This window comes from Vanacampus margaritifer, chromosome 5 (genome assembly GCF_051991255.1).
Source record: "Vanacampus margaritifer isolate UIUO_Vmar chromosome 5, RoL_Vmar_1.0, whole genome shotgun sequence".
NCBI lineage: Eukaryota > Metazoa > Chordata > Actinopteri > Syngnathiformes > Syngnathidae > Vanacampus > Vanacampus margaritifer.
This window is the reverse complement of record NC_135436.1, coordinates 13,578,353-13,598,854: the sequence shown is the minus strand read 5'-3', so window position 1 is coordinate 13,598,854 and position 20,502 is coordinate 13,578,353. Positions and strand designations below refer to the sequence as shown.

The window sequence follows — 20,502 nt, the reverse complement described above, 5'->3', positions numbered from 1 at the left end:
GCTTAATCCGGGGTCGGGTCGCGGGGGCAGCAGCTTTAGCAAGGAAGCCCACACTTCCAGGCCAGCCGAGAGATAGTCTCTTCGCCCCACTTCAATCATAGTGCCTCATGACAATGCTATTTAATTTTTTTGGGTACCGTTGTCCCTGGAGCCAGCAGGAACAGGAAGGTAGACAGCAGACTTAGAAAATTACATCAAAAGCAGAACTTTAATTATACATAACAATAATAATTTCAATGGAATCCCTTCTCTATATTAAGTATAAAATACATATTGAAAAGACAGAAAAATAGTGGCATCTGGTGGATGAGTTATATACAAGCAAACCACACACACAGGTATACCGGTATGTGTGCGTGTGTGTATATATATATAATAAGACAAGCTCTCTCTAAAAAAAAATGTTTAAGACACATCATGCAGAATTATAGTTGCTGCATACTTCTCTAGCTTAAAGTTGTGTATTGGAACTGTCAAAATTACCAATTTCCCCTTTCATGATGTCTAGATCTTAAAAATGTTCCCTATAGAAAATAACGTGAATGCAAACAATCTCTGCCATCATAAAAAGCTTTATTTTCTGTTAACCAGTTTTATAGGAAATTCTTACAAAAAAGAAAAATATATAATCAATACCTTTTGAATCTGCATGTCAGGACACAGTGACTAACATGCAGAGGGAAAATGTTTCCTTCTGTGACTCCACGACTACATACACATCTTGTATTAGTTGTTGTAGTCTTTTATTTTTGTACATTTAGCCAAATTGTAGTAAGTAGTCAGGACAGAGACGTATGCACAGATTACAGAACTGCATTTGCTGCTTTGCTGCTGCTACATCGCATCAAGTTCAATTTCCTGTTGTATCGTTATTAACATATACTCTTCCTCCTCTGCAGAAAAAGAAGAAAAAAAGTTACAATTCTGTCGACCCATCCCCCATAAATGTCAAACATCTTGCAGGACAGGCATGATGTTGGACCTCCAGGTTTTTGTGTGACTTCTAAAGCTGTTCCACAATAATTCACTACTGTAAATGATCTAAAAAAAAAAAAAATCATAACGTGTACAGCAAACCTTCATAAGGACAAGAACATGATAATAGTCTATTACATCAAATCCCACCAAAAAAAAGGAAAGCAAGCATCAAATTTTATTAAACTAATATAAGCATGAAAAGAACAAGGTCAACTTTAATGAATAATATAGGAAGCTACAACTACATTTTAAATTAGTCTGCTTACAAAAAGGGAGGCCGGATATAAGACCTAAAGTGCAACAAACTTAACAAGGAGATTGTAATACTGTATTAAAGATCGACACCACTACTTGAGTGCACCAAGTTAGTATGGTATACAAAAACGCCCACTGTAACTTATTGCAAGTAAACACCAGTGTTTTGTTCTTGTGAGGTGCAAGGCTGAAGTGGAGGCAATGTGGCAGCAGTGTTTCAAACACCATTACTGTTGACTGGCATGTCTTTTTTTTTTTTTTTTTAAAGATCTGTCAACAAATTCAGTGGGATCCGCTTTGGCTTGTGCCCCAATCTCATATCAAAGTTGCTATTATTCCATATTAAACAAACAAGTATGTATACCAGTAATTTACCTGTTGTGTCACAAGCAAATGTGGAATGGAAGTCATGACATATGGAGATTTTTTTTTCCAAGGCAGAAGGGATGAGGGGAATTAACCTTTCGGATTTTGCTTACCAAAAGGAGTTGGTAACCACCTTTATATTTGGGAGGTTACTTACAATACTTTTGTAAAGATTTCTTCTTTCAATTAATATATGACATTGGTCAGTGATTACTAAACAATGAGAAATCATTTGATTTCTGTAACTCAGCAAACAGACAACAGGATGTACATGAATATTTTTATTAAAATGTTATATTGTTTATATAATTATTATAACAAACAACAAATTTAGTAATTTAACGGTGCTGTGTCTTCAAAACCAAAAGGATTACTGCATATTCCATTGGTTTGTAATTAAATTATTGTAAGTTGTAACAGAGTATGAGAGTATAAAGTGCAACCCACTATGTTCATTTATAATGGCATGAGAGTCCAACAAATTTGACAATGGGTTTCCCCACATACACTTAAACATTGCCGTCAAATTTTAAATGGATCCAATTCGTCTCCACAAATAGAAAACCTTTTCAAAAACACCATTTCAACCTACTTTCGGGAAAAAGCTCATTTTTGGGAGTCTTCCAGCTAGCTCGCATTATCTCCTTTAAAAGTGACACATAAACAATAGAATAAAGTCTGTCAAAAGGTCTTCACAACCTATATAAATTACTTTGTACATTATAAAGTCACTCTTTTTTGACTACAGGATACAATTCCAGCAGAAGTTAGACCTTAATATTCAGTGCGTTCTTTAGAAGCATTTTGTTAAGCTCTGCTGCAGACGTTACAACTTACGGTAGTTTATTACATTTACTTTTCACAGCAGTGTCTAAAACTGAATTCCTTTTCTCACCGTCTGTAGATGTCCATGGTTAAAGGGCTTTAGAAAAATGTTTCGTCTTTACACACCCTTTTCTCTGGCTTTTGTGCAGAAATGTGGTTGTCTTTTAAGTCCAATGCATTCTTTGTAGACAGTTTACTGGACTTGTCGTGATCATTTACGCTGCAGATTTCCAAACTGTCCTTGTGCCTATTAGCATCTCTATTTTGAGCGTGTGATTTTAAAGCTAGATCTAAAGAATGTGGTGGTTTGATTTTTTTATTTATTTTATGCTTCATTTTATGTTTTTTTGAGGGTGATGTCAAAGTGAGCGGTGCCTCAGTCTGGGGAGATGAAGAACTTTTAATGTTTGTGTATGTAATGTCCTGATGTGGAGTCAAAGTCATTAACTCTGGGGTATCCTCAGTTTTAGGCTTCTTAATAGGGAAATGACCTCCTTCCTCACATTGCACATCAGAACTTTCTTGATTGTCATCCTCCTCTGTTTTGATGCAGTCTTTTTTGTTTTCCGCACTGAAGTTATCCAAGTATTCCAAACATGGTTGGATGCTGTAACTACTTCCAGCTGTCTCCTGGTGCTTTTTCTCATGGCTCCTTTTGGTGGCAAGGTAGAGAAACCGCTGGGGACAGAAGGAACAGCGGAACTTCTTCTCTGGGTTGGAGCTCCAGCTTGAATTATCAAAGCATGAGCCACTTTCCATACAACTGTTGCAAATGTAATCGTTGCCATTAGGTGTCTCCCCTGGGGGGCCCTGTTTACCACAAGTGCGACAGAAATATGGGTGACAACCAATAATGTGTGCTTTTAAACCCGTCTCAGTGATAAAAGTGCTGTCACAAATGTCACAGTTGTAGGTTGTCCTTGGGCTACAGCTCCTGTGAAGACTACGTTTCACATCCCCCCCACCTGAGATACTGTCTCCTGTTTGCAAACTGTCCAATTGAGCCTCACTGGCACCGGTGTCAGTTCTAACCGTCTCGTTGTACTCTTGAAACAAAGCTCGCCTGTGCTTGAATCTCAGCTTCTTTCTCTTCTTTTTAGCTTTGTAAGAATAGTAGGGACGCCAAAGCTCATCAGCCTTGTCACAATCATTGGGATCCTCACGAGTTTCAGATATTAAAGCTGAAAGGTCTGGTCTGAAGCGGAGCCTGTGGCTTTCCAACTTGTCATCCAGATGGAGTCGACTTTGGCTCTCCTCCTCCCCCAGTTTTCGCATTTCTCTCTTTTTCCTTCTTGGGAAGAGCTTGGACCCTTTGATTCTGCGGCGGATGATGGCTTCATCACCTATTTTTACAGTTATCTGGCATAATGGTATTGCATTACCATCTGCAGATGGACCCGGGCACACAGGTTTAGCAAAATAGGTTTGTGTCTTTGACCCCGCAGTTTTATCCAGACTCACTTTCTCAGTATTCGACTCAAGCATTTCCTTTGTCATTTTCTCAACTCTTTTTGCAGAAGCAGATAACTCACTGAGCTTTTCAACAGTTGTCAGTGAGTTTAGGAATGTCACATTTTGACTCATGTGATGTGAGTTAATTACATTAAGAGGGCTACCTTTATTATCAACATGGCAATTCTCTGGGTTAGATTTAGGGAGCGCACAGTCAAAGTCAATTAAATTTGAACTATGCTCAGCATCTTTCCCCGTTGCTCTCTGCTGATAGCTATGGTGCAAACTTTGGTCGATATCTTTTTGACAGCGCTTGTCAAAGTTGATGCGGGGCATGACAGGAGCCACCATCGTTGTTGTTGCCATGAAAGTCAAAGGCAATGAACCGCCGTCGGGGCAGCTGCTCAGACTATTTCCCTCAAACTGAGAGCAGGGAGGATTGCTGTCAAGTGGGCCTTGATAGTCTGTTTCATCACCTTCCGAATATGTCTGACTGTATGTCTTATATCGTCGTTTCCTAAATTTCATAGGCAGAAGCCTGTACAGCTTAATTGGATAAACACTAGCTTTCAGACCACCATTGGCAGATTTCCGCTTAATGGCTAGTGTGGGATCAATCCCGTGAAAAGACTTCTGATGGTTTTTTAAGATATAATATGTCATAAATGTTTCCAGGCAGAAAATACACTGGTAACGGCGTTCGCCTGTATGCCAGATTTCATGCTTGGTACGGTACTCTGCTAATGCAAACACTTTATTACAGTAATGACAGGGATAAGCCCTCTGCCAGGAATGTACATTTTCGTGCCGCTTCAGACTGGAAAGTGTTATATACACTCGTTTACATACACTGCAGTGGTATCTTCTCTGACTGCCACCTGACCTTTTTTTATTTTCATCTTTTGGGGTCTCTAATTGATTTACAAGAAGGGGGTCAGTCACGGGATGGTTATCAGGAGAATACTCCATTTTGATGGTCTCCTCGCTCAAAATGCTAACTGAATCGACATCCCCTTCTTTGACAGTCACGTCACTGGAATCTTGTTCAGGCTTTCCCCTCACAGCCTTAGGACAGTTTTGCTCATGGTTGCGCAGCCGTTTCAGATGGATAAATTTTTTGTCACAAAACTTGCAAAACAAATGACCACCAAAACACTTTTTATGTACCTTGGAGTGAATTGCCAGGAGAGATTCACTTCTAAATATCTCTGGACAGCGTTTACATCCATAGATTGAGAGGTTGTCCTCTGATTGAGGAGGAAGTGTCAAAGGACTTGAAGCTAACTGGATATGGCTGTTGGAAAAAGGAGCATGTGCATCAATGGGGTCGTCTTGCTCATTCTGTGGAAAGGGTGGATGTGCTGAAGTCGCTCCCTCGGCTACTATTGGAGTTAACGTATTATTTTTTTCTGTGTGTGGTTCAGTATGTGTTGGAAATGCATCTTGAAAGAAATCACCTCTAAGCCCGTGGCGCTTTTTGAGTGGGCCTGAATTCCGGTAAGTACTTTGCTTTGGTTGTAATGCTGCTGACTTAGACACCTTCTTGCTGTCCCATTGAGTCATATGACCTTTTTCTTCTGGTACTTGGTTCACAGCATATGAGTGGTCTAAGAATGTGTGGGTTGTTTCATTGATCCCATCAAGGCAGGAGGATATTGGGCAACTTGCTGGGAGATAGCCCTCATCTGGTGACTGCCTACCCTCTTCCAGTGGGGTGAATGGATTGTTCCCAGGACACACCTGAGTGATAGAGAAGGCATTGGTGATTCGTGGTCCTCTAGTACCATCAGTCTCCTCAGGTCTGGTGGCCTCCTTCTTGGTTTTTTTCAGCACACTAGCTGTGCTCCAGTCTGTGGACTTGACACAGTCCGGGTGGTTTAGATTCTTGTCATGTTTCTCTTTCCCTGCAAGCTTCTCTAAAAAGGGAATACCAAGACTTTTCCCTGCTGCTATTAGCTCCTTCTGTTCCTCGGCACAAGACAATGTCACCTTTGAGGAGTAGATAAAGTTGAGGACGCAGGCAAAAACTTCAGACTTAAGGTCCATCAGTTCCAGCACGCGGCTAGAACTCCATGTGTCGTTTGTCAGAGCATTCTTGAAGTAGCCACTGCAAGCTGCCAGGATGTTCTTGTGGGCACGGAACTTTACATCCTCCACTACAATAGTAACATCACAGAAAAGACCTTGTGAGCGTTGCTCATTGAGCTTGCTGAGCACGGCGTGAGGGTGGAAACTATCCATCGGGTTCTAACTGAGGCAACAAATCCCAGCCATCTAAAAAAAAGAAGAACAATTTACATTAGTGCTACAAATTAAATATGAAAACATAAATTCACAACAATATAAAGACCCTTGACAACATTTTGCTCATATCACAACACTTAGATGGCAGTAACAACCGGACAGATCTGTGCCAGCATGTCAACATTCTTATGTAAATCATTGACTCTTTCTAATGGCCATACACTATTCCTATTTAGCACAAGTGACATTTGGTCTCCTTTATTTGTTTTCATATATAAATCTTGATACAGCTTGTGTTGGATAGATTTAGAATTTTTATGTAATTTAAATAATTTAAAAACTCCAGCGATAAATCAACAAATCAAAGCATGGTTGTGACCTAGTTTTAAAAATAATGGTTGTGCTCTATAACCACTTTTCACCGTGTAAATTTGTGGAACTGATTGCAAAGCAGAATTTGTATGAAGACAAAGGAAGTTGCAGTTGCTTCACTGTGGCTTTAAAAGAGGATTCATCACAGCATGAAGCTGTTACTATGTGGCCAACCCATGTCAGTGACACTGGTCTGAGTCCTACTGCCTCATTTGGCATATCTCACTTGGATTGCTTTCTTTTAGGCAACCAACTTGATCATCACAGTCACGTGTACCTACTGTATTACATTTTGTTTTAACTTGAAGACTTTGATAAGTAAAATATTGCGACATTATATTGTTAATATAAAAATTCTAACAGCGCAAGAAATACAATATGGCCACCATTTTTAAACACCCATATTGCTGAAAATACAACCAGCCAGCTTCCTTGTCCACTTTCTCCAAAAGGCCTTTGTTGTTATGGCAACCTACTATTGCACGGTATTGGGATGATGCTGGATTGCAAGCAACACTGTGATTTATTGTTGTCAATTTTGCCCACAAATATGTTGTTTTGAGGACCCTCAACTCAGAGTTCAATACAATCTTCGTCTCTGCCTGAAGTTTGGATTTCTTATTTTATCTGCAACAGACATTCTACTAAACGGCGTCACAGCGTGTGATGCACCATGTGTGATATAGCATGTGTCTGCTCTTGACAATTTTCACCTTGACATTTTAAGGTTGCCATACCTTGCTTAATGAAAAAAAAAAGGTTGTATACAAATCTTTGTTCACACAGGTTGAGCTCATAAGTTCACAACACCTAACTACATTTGAATGCTCAAGGGAAATATAAAATCCACTCCACCTCAAACTAAGAAGTGTCTACAGTATATACTGTCTTCTCAAACAAAACAGCTAAAAACACTAACTAAACAAATGCCATACACCTCGAAAGTGTGCCTCAATAACAAATGTAAACTAAGATCAATCATGCAAAACATACCTTAGCAAGTCAGAGAAAATGATGGAGGGCAACGCGTTGTCAGTTTTCTATGCATTTCAAGCCTACTTTACAAGAAGAAACGGTCTAGCGAAAATAAGACTGAAGTCTTATTTTTCTAGTTGGTGAACAGCGGTGCTGTAAAAAGCAGAGTCTTTTCAAACATCTTTGCTCCTTTCCTTTTCTGTGTGATGATGACTCCTCCAGCTTTCTTGTCCTTCGCCTCTATCTGTGCAGCCTAAGTCCAAAAGTGGCTCTGCCCTGCTTTTCTCTTCTCGGGCTGTCCCTCTTCTGTCCTTCCGCAGTGTGTAGCTATACTGGAGGATGGGCTCGCCTTTGTGCTAGCTGGGCAACCGGCATGCAGGAAACGGCAACTTTTATCAAGCATAGCACAAGGTTGTCGAGAACTGAGTGTTGCTGGGCGCTACATCACACGAGCTCGGTGCCCAAAACAAGAGCACGAGTCCTCTGCTATACATAAACGCTTCTTTAATCCCCCACAAATACCACACCAGCTATTCGGTTGCAAGCCAATGCTGGGAAAAAATAATATTGCGCATTATTTCATGCACTGTCTCACCCAGTGTAACAATATATTACACACAAGCCCTCCCTTTGCCTGTGCTTATACAGAGGCAGTGGTTGCCAATGCAGAACCGGAGAGAAGATGGCGGCAACAGTATTCCTAATTTCTGTTACTACAAGCAAAGAACAGACTGCTCCAAATGTTTTTGCTGACAATTTCGATGAGCATGACAACTGAATGCTTCAGGTAAAACAGTTCTGATACTGGCGTGATATTTGCCGACATAGAGACTGTTGATTGATGCACAAGCAGCAGATGCGTCAGCACTGCAGACGAGGGGGGAGGGGCTGAAGCTGAACCTACTATGGCTCTCTGAGCCTCTGAGGATGAAAACAGGAATTTTATTTCCACAACTCGGTGTGGGAGGGGGTGTCACATGACATTGTATTTCATCTAATCAAGATGACTAAGAGCAACTCTGACCTTTTCAGATCTACTGGACATAAAATGAAACCAGCATGTGTCAAACAGAGACTGATCACCCAAACTCATACATTCAGAAATTACTGATGTATCATACAAGTAAATACAGCCAACCAAACTCTAACCAAACAGAGGAGCAGACGGTACACGAGTTTGTGCTTTTCACCGCATGGCATTGGTAGCTAGCTACTCACTTCACCACGGCTCTACTTGCTAGTGGTGCTTTTACAGTGGCATAACCTGGTGTTACAAAGTAGTATTCCAAATCTAGCCGAGGTTCCAAATGTGCCGACACCATACTGTTAACCACTGCTACTTGCTAATTGGTCTAACAGATTTGTCATTGCCTGGTCATTTTAACATTTGTGAATCCACTGCTAGAAATGACAACAATAAACACATGCGAATGTTAACTTAACCTGGCGTAGCTTTTGAAACAGCTGTATTATATTTTACAGTTTACACTTTGCTGCAGTGGTCCGTTTTCTAGTGAAATTTGTCTTTTTAAAGTAGCCAGTCACATACCATGAAGTAAATAAACAAGACTCTTGTTCTCCTCTATTGTTATTGTTAGTGTGTATCATATGGACTGATTTGCTCGATGAAATGTAGGTTTTGTTGTTTCCTGTCATATAAGTGGGAAAAATTAACCTTAAACCGAGGAAAGTAGAGCTATATATGGACAATTCAGAACATTTCTGGTATGTCAGCAATGCTACGCTTCCTTTACATGGTGAAAACAAACGACGTATTGTATTGCTTTTGCCTGTGACTATCATACAAAACAGGGAGATTGTTGTAGTAGTCAAACAACATGTCATCACATTTTGAAGTCAAAATAATACTCACAAATCACATTACTACCATCCAAAGTCCAATGCTTTTCAATGAGCAGAGAGCGTCATTTCACCAGATAAGGCCGCTATTTTGACTTGTGACATAAGCTCAGAATTGTCCATAGCCAAAATGGTATTGTGCAATGAAGACCTCACTGGAATCTGCATCAAGTTACAAACTTAAGTAGAATTTACATGAGGCAAGTGGCAGGATGAATGGATGCAAACCTGTTTTTCAGGTGTGTAAATTAAGTCAAATAAGTAACTGTCCTCAGAATACTATATTTGACCTTTAAACACCACTAGTTAGTAGGGGTTGCACGTGTGCCTGTTAGAGAACCTTGTTGTCATGGTGTAGAACAGTGATGTGTGGTGAGGTTTATGACTGGTGAGGCTTTGACTCCCCTGGAGTCGGATATAAAAATATGAATCCAAAATAAAAGATTAGCCTTTATTTCAATTTTGACTTTTAATGAAACACCTTTTTTCAAAGCTTGTAGCCCTTTAAGCCCGAGAGCCCCCCAATTGGGTCCTCTCAGACTTTGAAGAAGAAATTGTGTGAAACAATGCCCTAATCATGAAACAATATAATGATGTCACACATCAAATTAAACTGCAGAACCGGGGCCTACAAGAATATAGAAGCCATTTTACATGCCCCAAACACAGCTCAAACGCCAACTAATTTAATTATCAAATATAGAAATCGGTACTGCACCCGCCACACAATTAAATAACTCAGCTCTCCCGCTGTGCTACTTTATGCAAAATACAAATGTTTTTGTGTGTTTTTTTCCAAATGTGTGCAGTGTGCCATCTTCATTTACTTTTAACCAGGAACATATACATCTGAACAAATCTCACAAGTGTTCCCTTTATTATAACACAAGAATTATTCAAATAGACCTTGTGGTTGCAGAGATATCCTCTTTTTATTTTGGGTATGTAATTTTCAAGCAAAAGCCTGAAAAATAGCTTAGGGCTTAGTGGGTTAATTATACTTCAATCATTTCAACACTTCAACAATGTGCTACAAGAAAAGCAAAAGAATCTAAAAAGGTCAAGTTTGTTGTTGTTGCTTGCAATGGCAATTTACTTTCTTAACTCCAACGCCCACTCACTTTTCTGTCCTACAGAAAGACTAAATATTTCACACGTTATATTATCCAGACTATTGAATATCAGCGTGTGCAGTACATGTGTGATAAAACACATAATATAAATGCAAACAATGTCTCTTGCGCGTAGGCATCCGCTAACTAACAGGAGGCACTCTAAGTGCAATGCCTCTGTTCTCTTCTTGCACCATGTATGTTAACCGCAAATGCGCAATTTCAGCTATTTATTTTTTGTTTTGGTTTTAGCCTTTAATTGATAGGACAGCTGAGTATTGACAGGAAATGGGGGAGAGAGAGTGAATGACCTGCAGGAAAGGACTAAAAAAAATGGACCCCCCAGAAAAATATATGTTAAGCACGGACCAGATAACTAAAATTGGTAACAATGTAATCTTCTATTATTATTATTATCATTATATTAATAATAATAATTATTATTACTCTTCACATGGAGGGGTGGGGACAGGGAGGATCTGCCTGCCCTGACCGCTTGTCCCTGGTGTAGAAAAGCCTGCGACAACCCAGTGGGGTATATTCCAGCCATTCGAGGCTTTAAGCATGTATATTTTCTAGACTCAAACATGTAGTTATGTGTAGGCTGAAGAAAGATGCTAAACAAAGTAGCATTTGTGTTCCCAGGTCATAGTACTGGCATTTGGTTGACAGTTGAGAGGGGTGTGGTATCAGAAAATAAAGCATACATACATGCCTACAGCATTTATTCAAGAGCATCAAGAATAGCTTGATTTTCCAATCCTCATTTTAAACACTGGGTGATTTCTTCTTTTTTTAATTATTCAAATTAGGCAGGGCTGTTTACAGCACTCTTCTCAGTGGTGTGTCAAATTTAGAAGACGTTTATTTTCACTTAACTGTTTTTTTTTTTTTTACAGCATTTATTTGAGAAAGGCTGCTCAACAGGGTTTCTTAAATTAATAATTAATTTACTCCAACACCAATAATGTGTGGTCTGTATTTTTTTTTATGATACTAGAAGTCTACTCTATTTGAGCCAGGGAGCAGGATATGTTTGAAAAAGCATTTAGGGTTGGGCGGCTGGGCCTTCATCTTCACACGCATCCCTGGGATCTTCCATGCCACCAAAACATGCACACTGCACGAACTGCTTACCCAAAGGTGCAGAGAAATTCTTGAATGTGCTGCCTTGGAAATCCCTGTGGAGTTTCAGACCACTAAATTCTTGTTCTGGCTTTGCTCTGGATCAAGCGTTCACAATCACCTTTCCTTCCCTGTTGTCTAGTAGCTGTCTGTGGGACAAACTGCTGGCACACGATCCATGATTCTTGCATTGCCATGTATAGTTAGTAGCCTTGTGAAAGCTGCAGCCACTGCTGCGTCACTCTGGTTGCATCACTGACCCACAAAGACAAGCTTGACGCTGTGGATGAGGAGGAGAAAAAAACCAAGCAGTACTTTACGATGCCATTCCAGCAAATACATAGACGAGGCCACCATTATGCCTCAGATTGAGGCCTAGTTACTTCTGTGGTATTCAGGAAGTGCTGTGGCACACAGATCTTTATTGTTATGTAATGAACATATTTTTTTGTCATCGGCAGGGCAGCTGAGAAGACAGTATCCGGTGTTTAGAGTCTAATCATAGACCAATACCTTCCAGTCAAATTCTGTGTGGTCATGTCAGAGCAATCATTCCAACATAGCAGGCTATAGCTAGCATAACTTGACACTTGATGTGCTTGCTATATTTAGACATACTGTACTCTACACTGTAAAATGACATCATCTTGCTCATTAGGTATAACACTACACAATGGAAGTTATAAAACAAGTACATGCCTTACCTAATCATAAGGATGTTTAGATTGACAGGCGTTTTTTGTACCATCTGTTAAACTGGCGATAAGAGTATCTTGTAGAAACAAAGAAAAAAATATTGCACAGGCTTACCTCTGTCTTCCGGTACCGTTGCTTGCCCGCGCAGGTTTCGGGTGATGTATATTTTTGTCTGATGTGTCTGAAATGTGTAGTAGTCTTTAGGCCTGAAATGAGAAACAAAATGACAGCACTTGTTTTGCACACGTTACATACTTGAACACCCGCCTCCTCGCGGCATCTGACGGGCGGGTAGTTTTCTTTGCCGTGTTGCGTCCTCTGCTGGCTGCCTGGGAGAATGAGACCGCAGTGCCGATTACTTCCAGCAGAGATCGCAAGAGCTGTTTACTGACGAACGTAAACTGGGAAGCAAGTGCGCCAATTTTATTTAAAATGTTTGATAAAAAAAAATGTTTAGAATCATTTCAGCATTTGTAACGGATTGAATAATGTCTCTCGATTATTTGTTTTTTTTAAATCAAATATTTAAATAATTCACCATCTATGATAAGTGGCAGAATCACCTCCCCATTAGCACATTCGAGTCTTGTCTTAAAAGTCAATTCTAATAATGAATGCTGCGCTTGACAAAATGTCATGAATACTGTGTGTGAAGTTTTTATATAGATTAAAACTAATGCCATTATTTGTAGAAATATATTAAAATGACGAGGGTTATGTGACGTGCATCCTTTGTTGTTGTTGTTTTTTGTTATCTAAAATAAAAATTAACGATTAGAAAAAGAAGAGGTCCAATTCACGAACACTGATCACGGACTGGGTGAAGCCAGAGGGCAGCCATTTTACGTTGCCACTTGCCATACTGAAAAGTTGTGACAACGTCAATGCGGTTTTCATTGAAAACACTTATCAGTGTGTGATTTACGCTGGCATCGCTGGGAGCATATAAAAAGAACGAACTTCACTATTTCAATCAGCTATTCAGAGTTTATTACGTAACGCAGAGGTTACATTTACATTATATTTGCAGATTACAAAGTCAAAACATACAAGGAACACGGGCCAGAGGATGATTGATAATGTAAATCATATGTAAGTATATATCCTACCTGCGGCTAAAAGCGGAAGCTAACGTCAGAAGAATCTAGTCCCTGCGCGGATGAATCACGCGGATGTATATCACAGTTGTTGGTCTCTCAGCTGATGTGGAACAAGCAGCAAGGGCTAGAGAGGGACCGAGAGAGAGAAAATACAGGAGCTGGTGCACTGTCTGTTACAACTGCAACACTGGAAGAAATAGGTAACACCATTAAGAGAAATGCATCGGTTTTCAGTGACACTGGGGTCACTTAAGAACTGTCGAAAATATCCACAATCGAAATTGATAGGAGGAAATAATGTTCTACGCTTTGTCTAAGGTCTCGAATCCCGTCTGTGTTGTCCTGTTTTTGTGTCTAAAAGATATCAGAGGCCATTTCGTTTTGCTAGCTTACGTGGACGTGTTGGGGGATACCACCTTAAAACGAGCCTGTACACTTAGTTCAGTACGACTCAGTTACTGTCTAGTGTACATCATTTGATTGGTGCAGTGAATCCGCAGTTAAGAGAATCACATCTCGTCCAGCTGACACAAAAAAAGCAAGCTAGCGACAACAGGGCATGCTAATATAAATTAGCTTATGTGCCAGTGATAGCTGGTAGCTGTAACCCTCTTGTTTGGTTTGTCAACGTTCAGCCTTAACCACCGCACGCGACTTTTCTGTTGTACTTCATTCGATGTTAAGTTCGGTATTTTATTTTGAACTGAGCAGCTATATTAGTTATTAGAAAACGATGGTAAGCCATCTATGTCAGCCTACTGGTTGCAAGTAAACAAATTGGAAGCGTTTGCCATCGTATTTGGCTAAGCTAGCGTTAGCTTTCGAATAATGCGTTCACAAGTCTGGACGTTAGTGCTAAAGGGCTTAAATTTTGTGTTGACACTGGACAGCGGTCTTAAATATTAGCCGCATAAGTTACAATACTAACACGTCGCGTGATAGGTCGACTTATGTCTGCTCTGAAACATTAAAGGCAAACGCGAGTTGGCGTCACTGAGAGTAGGACATTGGCCTTCTGTCAGCTCGGAAAACATTAGTGGTCCTTAGCTTGCTAACCTTAGTTAGCTATACTTGGGAGTTCTACGTTCGGATCGACACTGGCGGAAGAGATGCTGGAATGCCTGGTAACAGACTTCTTAGTACTGTAATTAGACTGTTTTTTTTGTGGTTGATTTGATCATCACATACAATAGCACGCCATGTAAGCTAAAGTTGCGCGGTGACTGTTATAGCTGTTAGCCGGAGCATAGAGACCAGAATTGTCACGACAGTCGATAGAACAAGTTAGCTGGCGCTTGTTTGATTGTAGCTCGCTCGCTAGCTGTGTGTCATTAATCGCCTTCGATGCTGCCGTGTTCGATATGTGAAGCTAACCAGATTGTTTGGCGATCGAATGCATGTCCCGTCGAGAGGGCCTAAGTCTTGACAATACTTGAAATGTACATTTAATGGCACGGACGACGTAGTTTATACGAAAAAAATAATAATAAAGAACCTGATAAGTGAGTTTATCCGAGAGGTTGAGCGTGAAAGGTTGACACACCGGTACGCCAACTACGCATTTAATCAACCCATTGCTCCATTAGCTGCTATACTTTAGCCGATTGAGTGTCGATATGCGTTTTTTTGTAACAACGTGCCCCAATAATCGCCAGTCCAATCGTTAACCAGTTTCAGTTTGGGGTTAACGTGATTCCTCACATTGTACGAAAGGAACGAATTGCGTGGTAAATTTAAGGTGCTAGCTTAACATGCTAGTCGGTGACTGTAGAGCACTACGTCAGTAAGTCAGACATCTATTATCAGGGCTTCAACAAATAGGCTCCGTTGTGTTTTGTTACTGGCGTATCAGAGTTAACTCCGGTTTGATTCGTGTTGCCGACAACGTTACAACTTTGCAGAAAAGATGAGCGTGGTCCATCCGAATCGACGAATAAACAAAGACCAGGATGCACTGTCAGTGAGGGCCTAAAAACGGCCCTGTGAGCTTACTAACTATGGCGTATTTTTATGACCACTTATTTCATGATTCTTTCCTTTGAAAAATGGTGTTTATTGTCTAAAAGGGTTGTTAAAGTTTAGAGATGTGTTTTTTGTATCAGTTGATACCGTGTGCGTGTTCAAAACATGAAACACGTGAAACCTATACCTTTGATTGAATCTCTTACAATACTGATCACATCAATTTTAGCATTACTTTGAAGAGGCAGATGTCATTGTTGGCTCTGATATAATTTAGGTTTTTATATATAAGACAATCAAGTTTATTAATGAGTTATTCTCTGTAAATGTAAATCTGCATCTATTTATTCATGAATATAAGCCATTTATGTAAATTCTTACCAAATGGGCCCAACTATTAAGATTAAAAATAAAAGAACCATAGAATTATCTTGAGTGCTAAAACAGTAACCCATTTGATTAATTAACATAATTTAATTAACATAATACCATAATGGTTGCACTGCCCTGAATAAAATGAAACCTACTAGTAATTACTAATCATAGTCAAGTGGTAATTGATTTCCCCAGTACTTGTCGAATGCCAGTTCATAATCTACAGTTGTAGTATTACAGTAACATAAATATTCTAATGCAGATTATTTTCTCTAATTCTCTTTAATTTCAGTGAATGGTAGTATCTAGAAAGGGTATGTCCCTTCAGGAGAGAGGTGCCAATGTCCAACCGGCCTAATTCCAATCCAGGGGGGTCACTGCGCCGTTCACAGAGGAACACTGCTGCGGCCCAGCCACAAGACCACACTGTCGCAGGAAGGTCAGTTTTGTTGTGAACAGATCATTATACTTTTTGTTAACTCGTGTCTCATTTAATGAATATGTAACTTGAATTGATGTTTCTTTTTCTAAGTACCTGAAATGGAACCTCAAAGTTGAATGTCATGATCTTTAGTTCTACCACAATTTTCTGAAAAAGTAAACCACTCAAGTCACCCAAAAACATGGAGTTTGAACAGGATATCTTAAGCTAAGGATCTCATTACGCATCTAAAGTAGTGGTTCTTAACCGTGTTGGATGTTCAAAACCCATAGTTTAATACGTGCATTCACCAAACCCTTCGTAATTGGAAGAATAATTATTTTTTATCGTTTTTATTACACGCTTCGGTTGTTCGTCTGCAGGTACATTCGATTAAGTATTGTTGTAAAACACTGTGTAGGTAGACGTCTTTGTCTTTTCGCCTGTGTGAAAGCTGTGCATTTTGACGGGCTATAATTCGCGACTTCACCACATTGTGCAACTGCAATTCAAATTTGGAATCACTGCAAAAGCAGTGGCTGAGAGGAGACCAGTCCACTGAGGAAAGCTTGCGGCAGATCCCTGCACACTGTGCTAGTGTTCAGCAGAGTTCACGGCAGTCATTACAGACAAGTTCAAATTCGCTTCTGCAATGCCCACCTGGCTAGTGCCAATCTCATATAATTTTAGCTACAGAGTTTTACATTTCTTTACTTTTGTCTACCACCGACAAAAAGGATGGATGGCTCACAAATACACAGAGTTGCAAAATGTTCTGACGGTATGCAGCCAATGATGGTCAAGGGGAGTGTTATGTTACTTAACACTTTTTAATTTGACATCAGGGGTCACCAATATGCGTAGTTTGTGTTCCTATTCTGATAATAGAAGTGTTGTAGAATTGTTTTTTTGAAAATGCGAGATTTATAGAAATACTGTTGAATATGATGTTTACCTGGTTCCTTATTAATTAAGACATAATTATAGTTTGAGCAAATGTACTATTTCAAAAGTCTGTGTCAAACTGCTAGCCCTTTGCATTAATCAGGATCCAAAAAGTAGCTTTCAGTTTTATAAAGGTTGGTGGCCGCATTTTGACTCTACAATTGTTTTTTGTTTTCATTGTTTCCTTTGTTTTAAAAAATTAACATATGAAAAAAGAGGTTGAGCAGCTTGCCAGAAAATATAAGTGTTCAACATTAGAGGTTCCACTCTACTTGTATAATTTCCAGAATTGGACTGATACAGTTTGTTTTGTTTGCAACGCATGTCAGAGCTAATGCTTGAAGGCAGTTGGCAAAAATGATTTGTTTTTATTAAATGTGATCTTCAATGTGGCTTAACACCTGCACTCTTCCTTGAACTTGAATTTTCAACCTCTTCCAGGTTGCAGTCAGAGCAGGTCAAACCAAAAGCAAATTCTCCACCTGAAAGTAGAAAGCCTATATCTAAGGCTTCCAAAGCCACAAGCAGTTCAGCCACTGGCCAGACCAGAGGGCACAGCTCAAAAAGGTACCCGTCCTCTACTTGCTTGGTACTACATTGCTTGAGTTTGTTTGAACATATAGTGTATGTTTTATTCTAAGAGTGTCATACGGCATTTGTGAGCACCTGGGTTCTTAGATCACATTTTGTTGTTTTCGCTTATAACTTTGCAGAGGCGGACTTGCTTTGTCTGTGGCATCCTTTGTATTGCAAGACGACCCAGAAGCTGCAGGGACATCTGAACAAGAGAGACAGAGCCACCAGTCTAAGAGCGAAGGCACCCGAGGACTTAAGCGAAGTGAAGCTCCAGACCAAATTAGCACCTTAGGACCGACACCATCAAAAAAGCCCAAATCCCTATCCTTACCCAGAGATAGCACCTCAGAGACCAGGAAAGGCCCTGCTAAGAAGAGGCCACTTGCTCCAGAAGCACCTGCATCATCAGGTAGAGGACAAAGTAAAAAAAGTGGGGCCGCTGGGGCCTCACCGGTCCAGAAACGGAAGAAAGCGGATTCTCACCCTGGTCTAAGTAGCACCACCGTGTCCCTCCCCAATCGTACCGAGGGCAGAACTGTTAAACCCACCAAGCTGGCGTCTAAATCGGCCGCCTCAGCCAAAGCTGGGTGCAGCAACGTGACAGACTCCTCCTCTTCTGCCTCAACTTCTTCCTCCTCTTCCACTACAGGCACAAACAGTGCTACGACGCCAGGTGCCCGAGTTAAACAAGGCAAAGACCAGTCTAAGGCACGTCGCTCTCGTTCCGCCTCAAGCCCCTCTCCTCGCCGTAGTACCCGTGACAAGGAGCAGGCCAAGTCCAGCTCTTCAAAGTTTGAGTGGGCGACACGCTTCAACCCAAAAGTCAACCTGCCAAAACCCAAACTGTCTCTAACTGGATCGTCCAAAACTGAGACATCCAAACCAGGACCGTCTGGATTACAAGCTAAACTAGCACGTGAGTGACTATTCTTGAAATGCTAATGATGATACAGAACTCGAAGTTCTTTGCAAGGGTATGTCTAATGTTAAGGACCGGTCCAACTCGATGTCCACCGTAATGCCTTGATATATTTCCTAAGTGCATGTATAAAGTAACAAAACCTGGCTGTCTTTCTTTGCAGCACTGTCATGGAAGTAAGAGTTTTGACTAGGGCTGAACGATTTATTGTTTTGGGACCGAAATACCAATCTCAGACAACACGATTTTAAGATCAATCAAAGTTGTTTTTTTTTTAAGGGGTTCTTACCCCCTAAGCTCATCAATCAGCTGCATGCCGCAGTGTGTGTGTATACACACACACACACACACGCACACGCACACACACACACGCACACACACTAGCCTTCTTTAAAATGGTTAAAAAAAATAGTCTACATCATGTCACTAATTCACCTTGAAGTCTTTTCTATCGCAGCTTCTTGAGAAAGCGAGGCTCCGCGGCAGCACGGATGGTTATAATGTAAATTTGTACATATTAGCAGCAATGAGCTTGCATGGTGCGGATACTCTGTCTCCTCTGTGGTGACAAACTTGTCCCACTAACAAGTAGCCCTTTCACCAAAAGTTGCTAAGCATGCTAATGGCTAATCGCTAATGTGAAATGCAGAGACCCAAAATAAGTGCTTAGGTGTACAGTAGACAGAAGTCCTGTTAAAAAACGTGTTAAGGCGGAGAGCCAGCAGCTACCAACAGAAAATTTGTATTGCAATTAATCTGTATGGAGACATAAAATAAGATGAGGGATAGCATTTTAGCACACGCAGGAACAACAGAACATGCTAACAGCTGACAAGCTTGAGGTCAAAATTTAAATTAAAAAGTTCTAATATCAGCAATGTTATTTGCACCCTTTTTCACCTCTGAAATCTCCACAATAGGTCTCCATTGTGGGACTGTTTTTTTGTTGTTAAATTGATTTCATTACATAAAGTACACTAGGTAGCATAAAGTACACTTGGTCTTGCCTTAACTTGAACCATTTTCAAAACCTTGAAAAGGGACACAACCTCTTTAGTGTCTTTGCATTAGAGTTATAACTTAATGTTTTCATGGTATAATGTTATTTTCTGTCATGTTTGTAAATGATAGTGTACATTGTGACTATTGCGCTTGTAGCTTGATTTGAAGAAAATGCAAATTGAATCAAAATCGCATTAGCTGTCAGAAAAATCGCTATTATCCCCCCCGAAAAAAAAAAAATCTGCCCTAGCTTTGAGCCTCACCATAACATAAGGCAACAGAGATGGCAAATTTGCTTCTTCTTTTCTTAATACAGTATGTCGCAACAAGTTTATGTTGGGCTTCCACATTCCATCCGTTTTCAATGTCCTTGTCCTGTGTAGAGTGACAGGGACGCTTTTGCATAAACTTTGTGTAAACCTAAACAATTCACAAATAGGATTTTTGATACCTTTGAGTAAGTAGTGTTTTGAAGGCTCTGCTTGTCCATACTACTGCATGTGGATGTAATAAATGTTTTGTTCTCTGTAGAGAGAATAGTTTATCTTGGGGAGTAATCATCACACTTCAGTCTCCTGTGTATGTTCATGTTGCAGAAAGCTGAGGTCCCTCGCTCTGCGAGATGACCTCACTGATGTCAGTTGGCCACCTCCCACAAAGTCACAGACGGACCAAACTTGAGAGAGAGGTTTTCATAGTTTTTAACTTGACTGGTCTGGGGTTTTCCTCACAGGGATGTGGTTGGCATGTTGAAGTTGAACTATATAATATTTTTAATCGAACTTTTCACACACATTATAATGCCTCAAGAGGAAATTCAATGTGTACACTGTGCATCATTTGTGTTGGACAGCACCACCAAATCACACACAAGCAAGCATTTAAGGAGAGAGGTCAGACTGAAACAGGCACACAGAGTGCTGCACCTATTTTAACAGTGCC

At 40.3% G+C, this 20,502-nt stretch overlaps 2 protein-coding genes across 8 annotated transcripts in view; one reads left to right on the top strand and one right to left on the bottom strand.

Moving 5' to 3' along the window:
• Positions 1–556: 556 nt before the first annotated feature.
• Positions 557–13,524, bottom strand: zbtb38 (zinc finger and BTB domain containing 38). Of its 4 annotated transcripts, XM_077566665.1 has the most exons (5): positions 13,370–13,417; positions 12,375–12,589; positions 11,686–11,844; positions 11,577–11,620; positions 557–6,150 (listed from the first exon to the last, which is right to left on the bottom strand). In XM_077566665.1, the coding sequence occupies exon 5, from the start codon at positions 6,115–6,117 to the stop codon at positions 2,524–2,526; it is 3,594 nt and encodes a 1,197-aa protein (XP_077422791.1). In that variant the 5' UTR covers positions 6,118–6,150; positions 11,577–11,620; positions 11,686–11,844; positions 12,375–12,589; positions 13,370–13,417; the 3' UTR covers positions 557–2,523. The 4 variants fall into 4 exon arrangements, with proteins under 4 accessions (XP_077422791.1, XP_077422790.1, XP_077422789.1 ...); XM_077566664.1 differs by having other exon boundaries at positions 11,577–11,844; positions 12,375–12,466; positions 13,370–13,524; XM_077566663.1 differs by having other exon boundaries at positions 11,577–11,844.
• trip12 (thyroid hormone receptor interactor 12) overlaps positions 13,409–20,502 on the top strand; it is a 36,845-nt gene continuing 29,751 nt past the window's right edge. For 2 of the 4 annotated variants that reach the window (XM_077566662.1, XM_077566659.1), the window contains exons 1-4: positions 13,409–13,560; positions 15,990–16,136; positions 17,505–17,630; positions 17,777–18,555. In XM_077566662.1, coding sequence (XP_077422788.1) covers positions 16,039–16,136; positions 17,505–17,630; positions 17,777–18,555 — 1,003 coding nt within the window. In that variant the 5' untranslated portion in view covers positions 13,409–13,560; positions 15,990–16,038. Of the gene's footprint in view, positions 13,561–14,077; positions 14,097–14,297; positions 14,485–15,989; positions 16,137–17,504; positions 17,631–17,776; positions 18,556–20,502 lie in introns of those variants that run through there. The other 2 variants (XM_077566661.1, XM_077566660.1) reach the window with 2 other exon arrangements.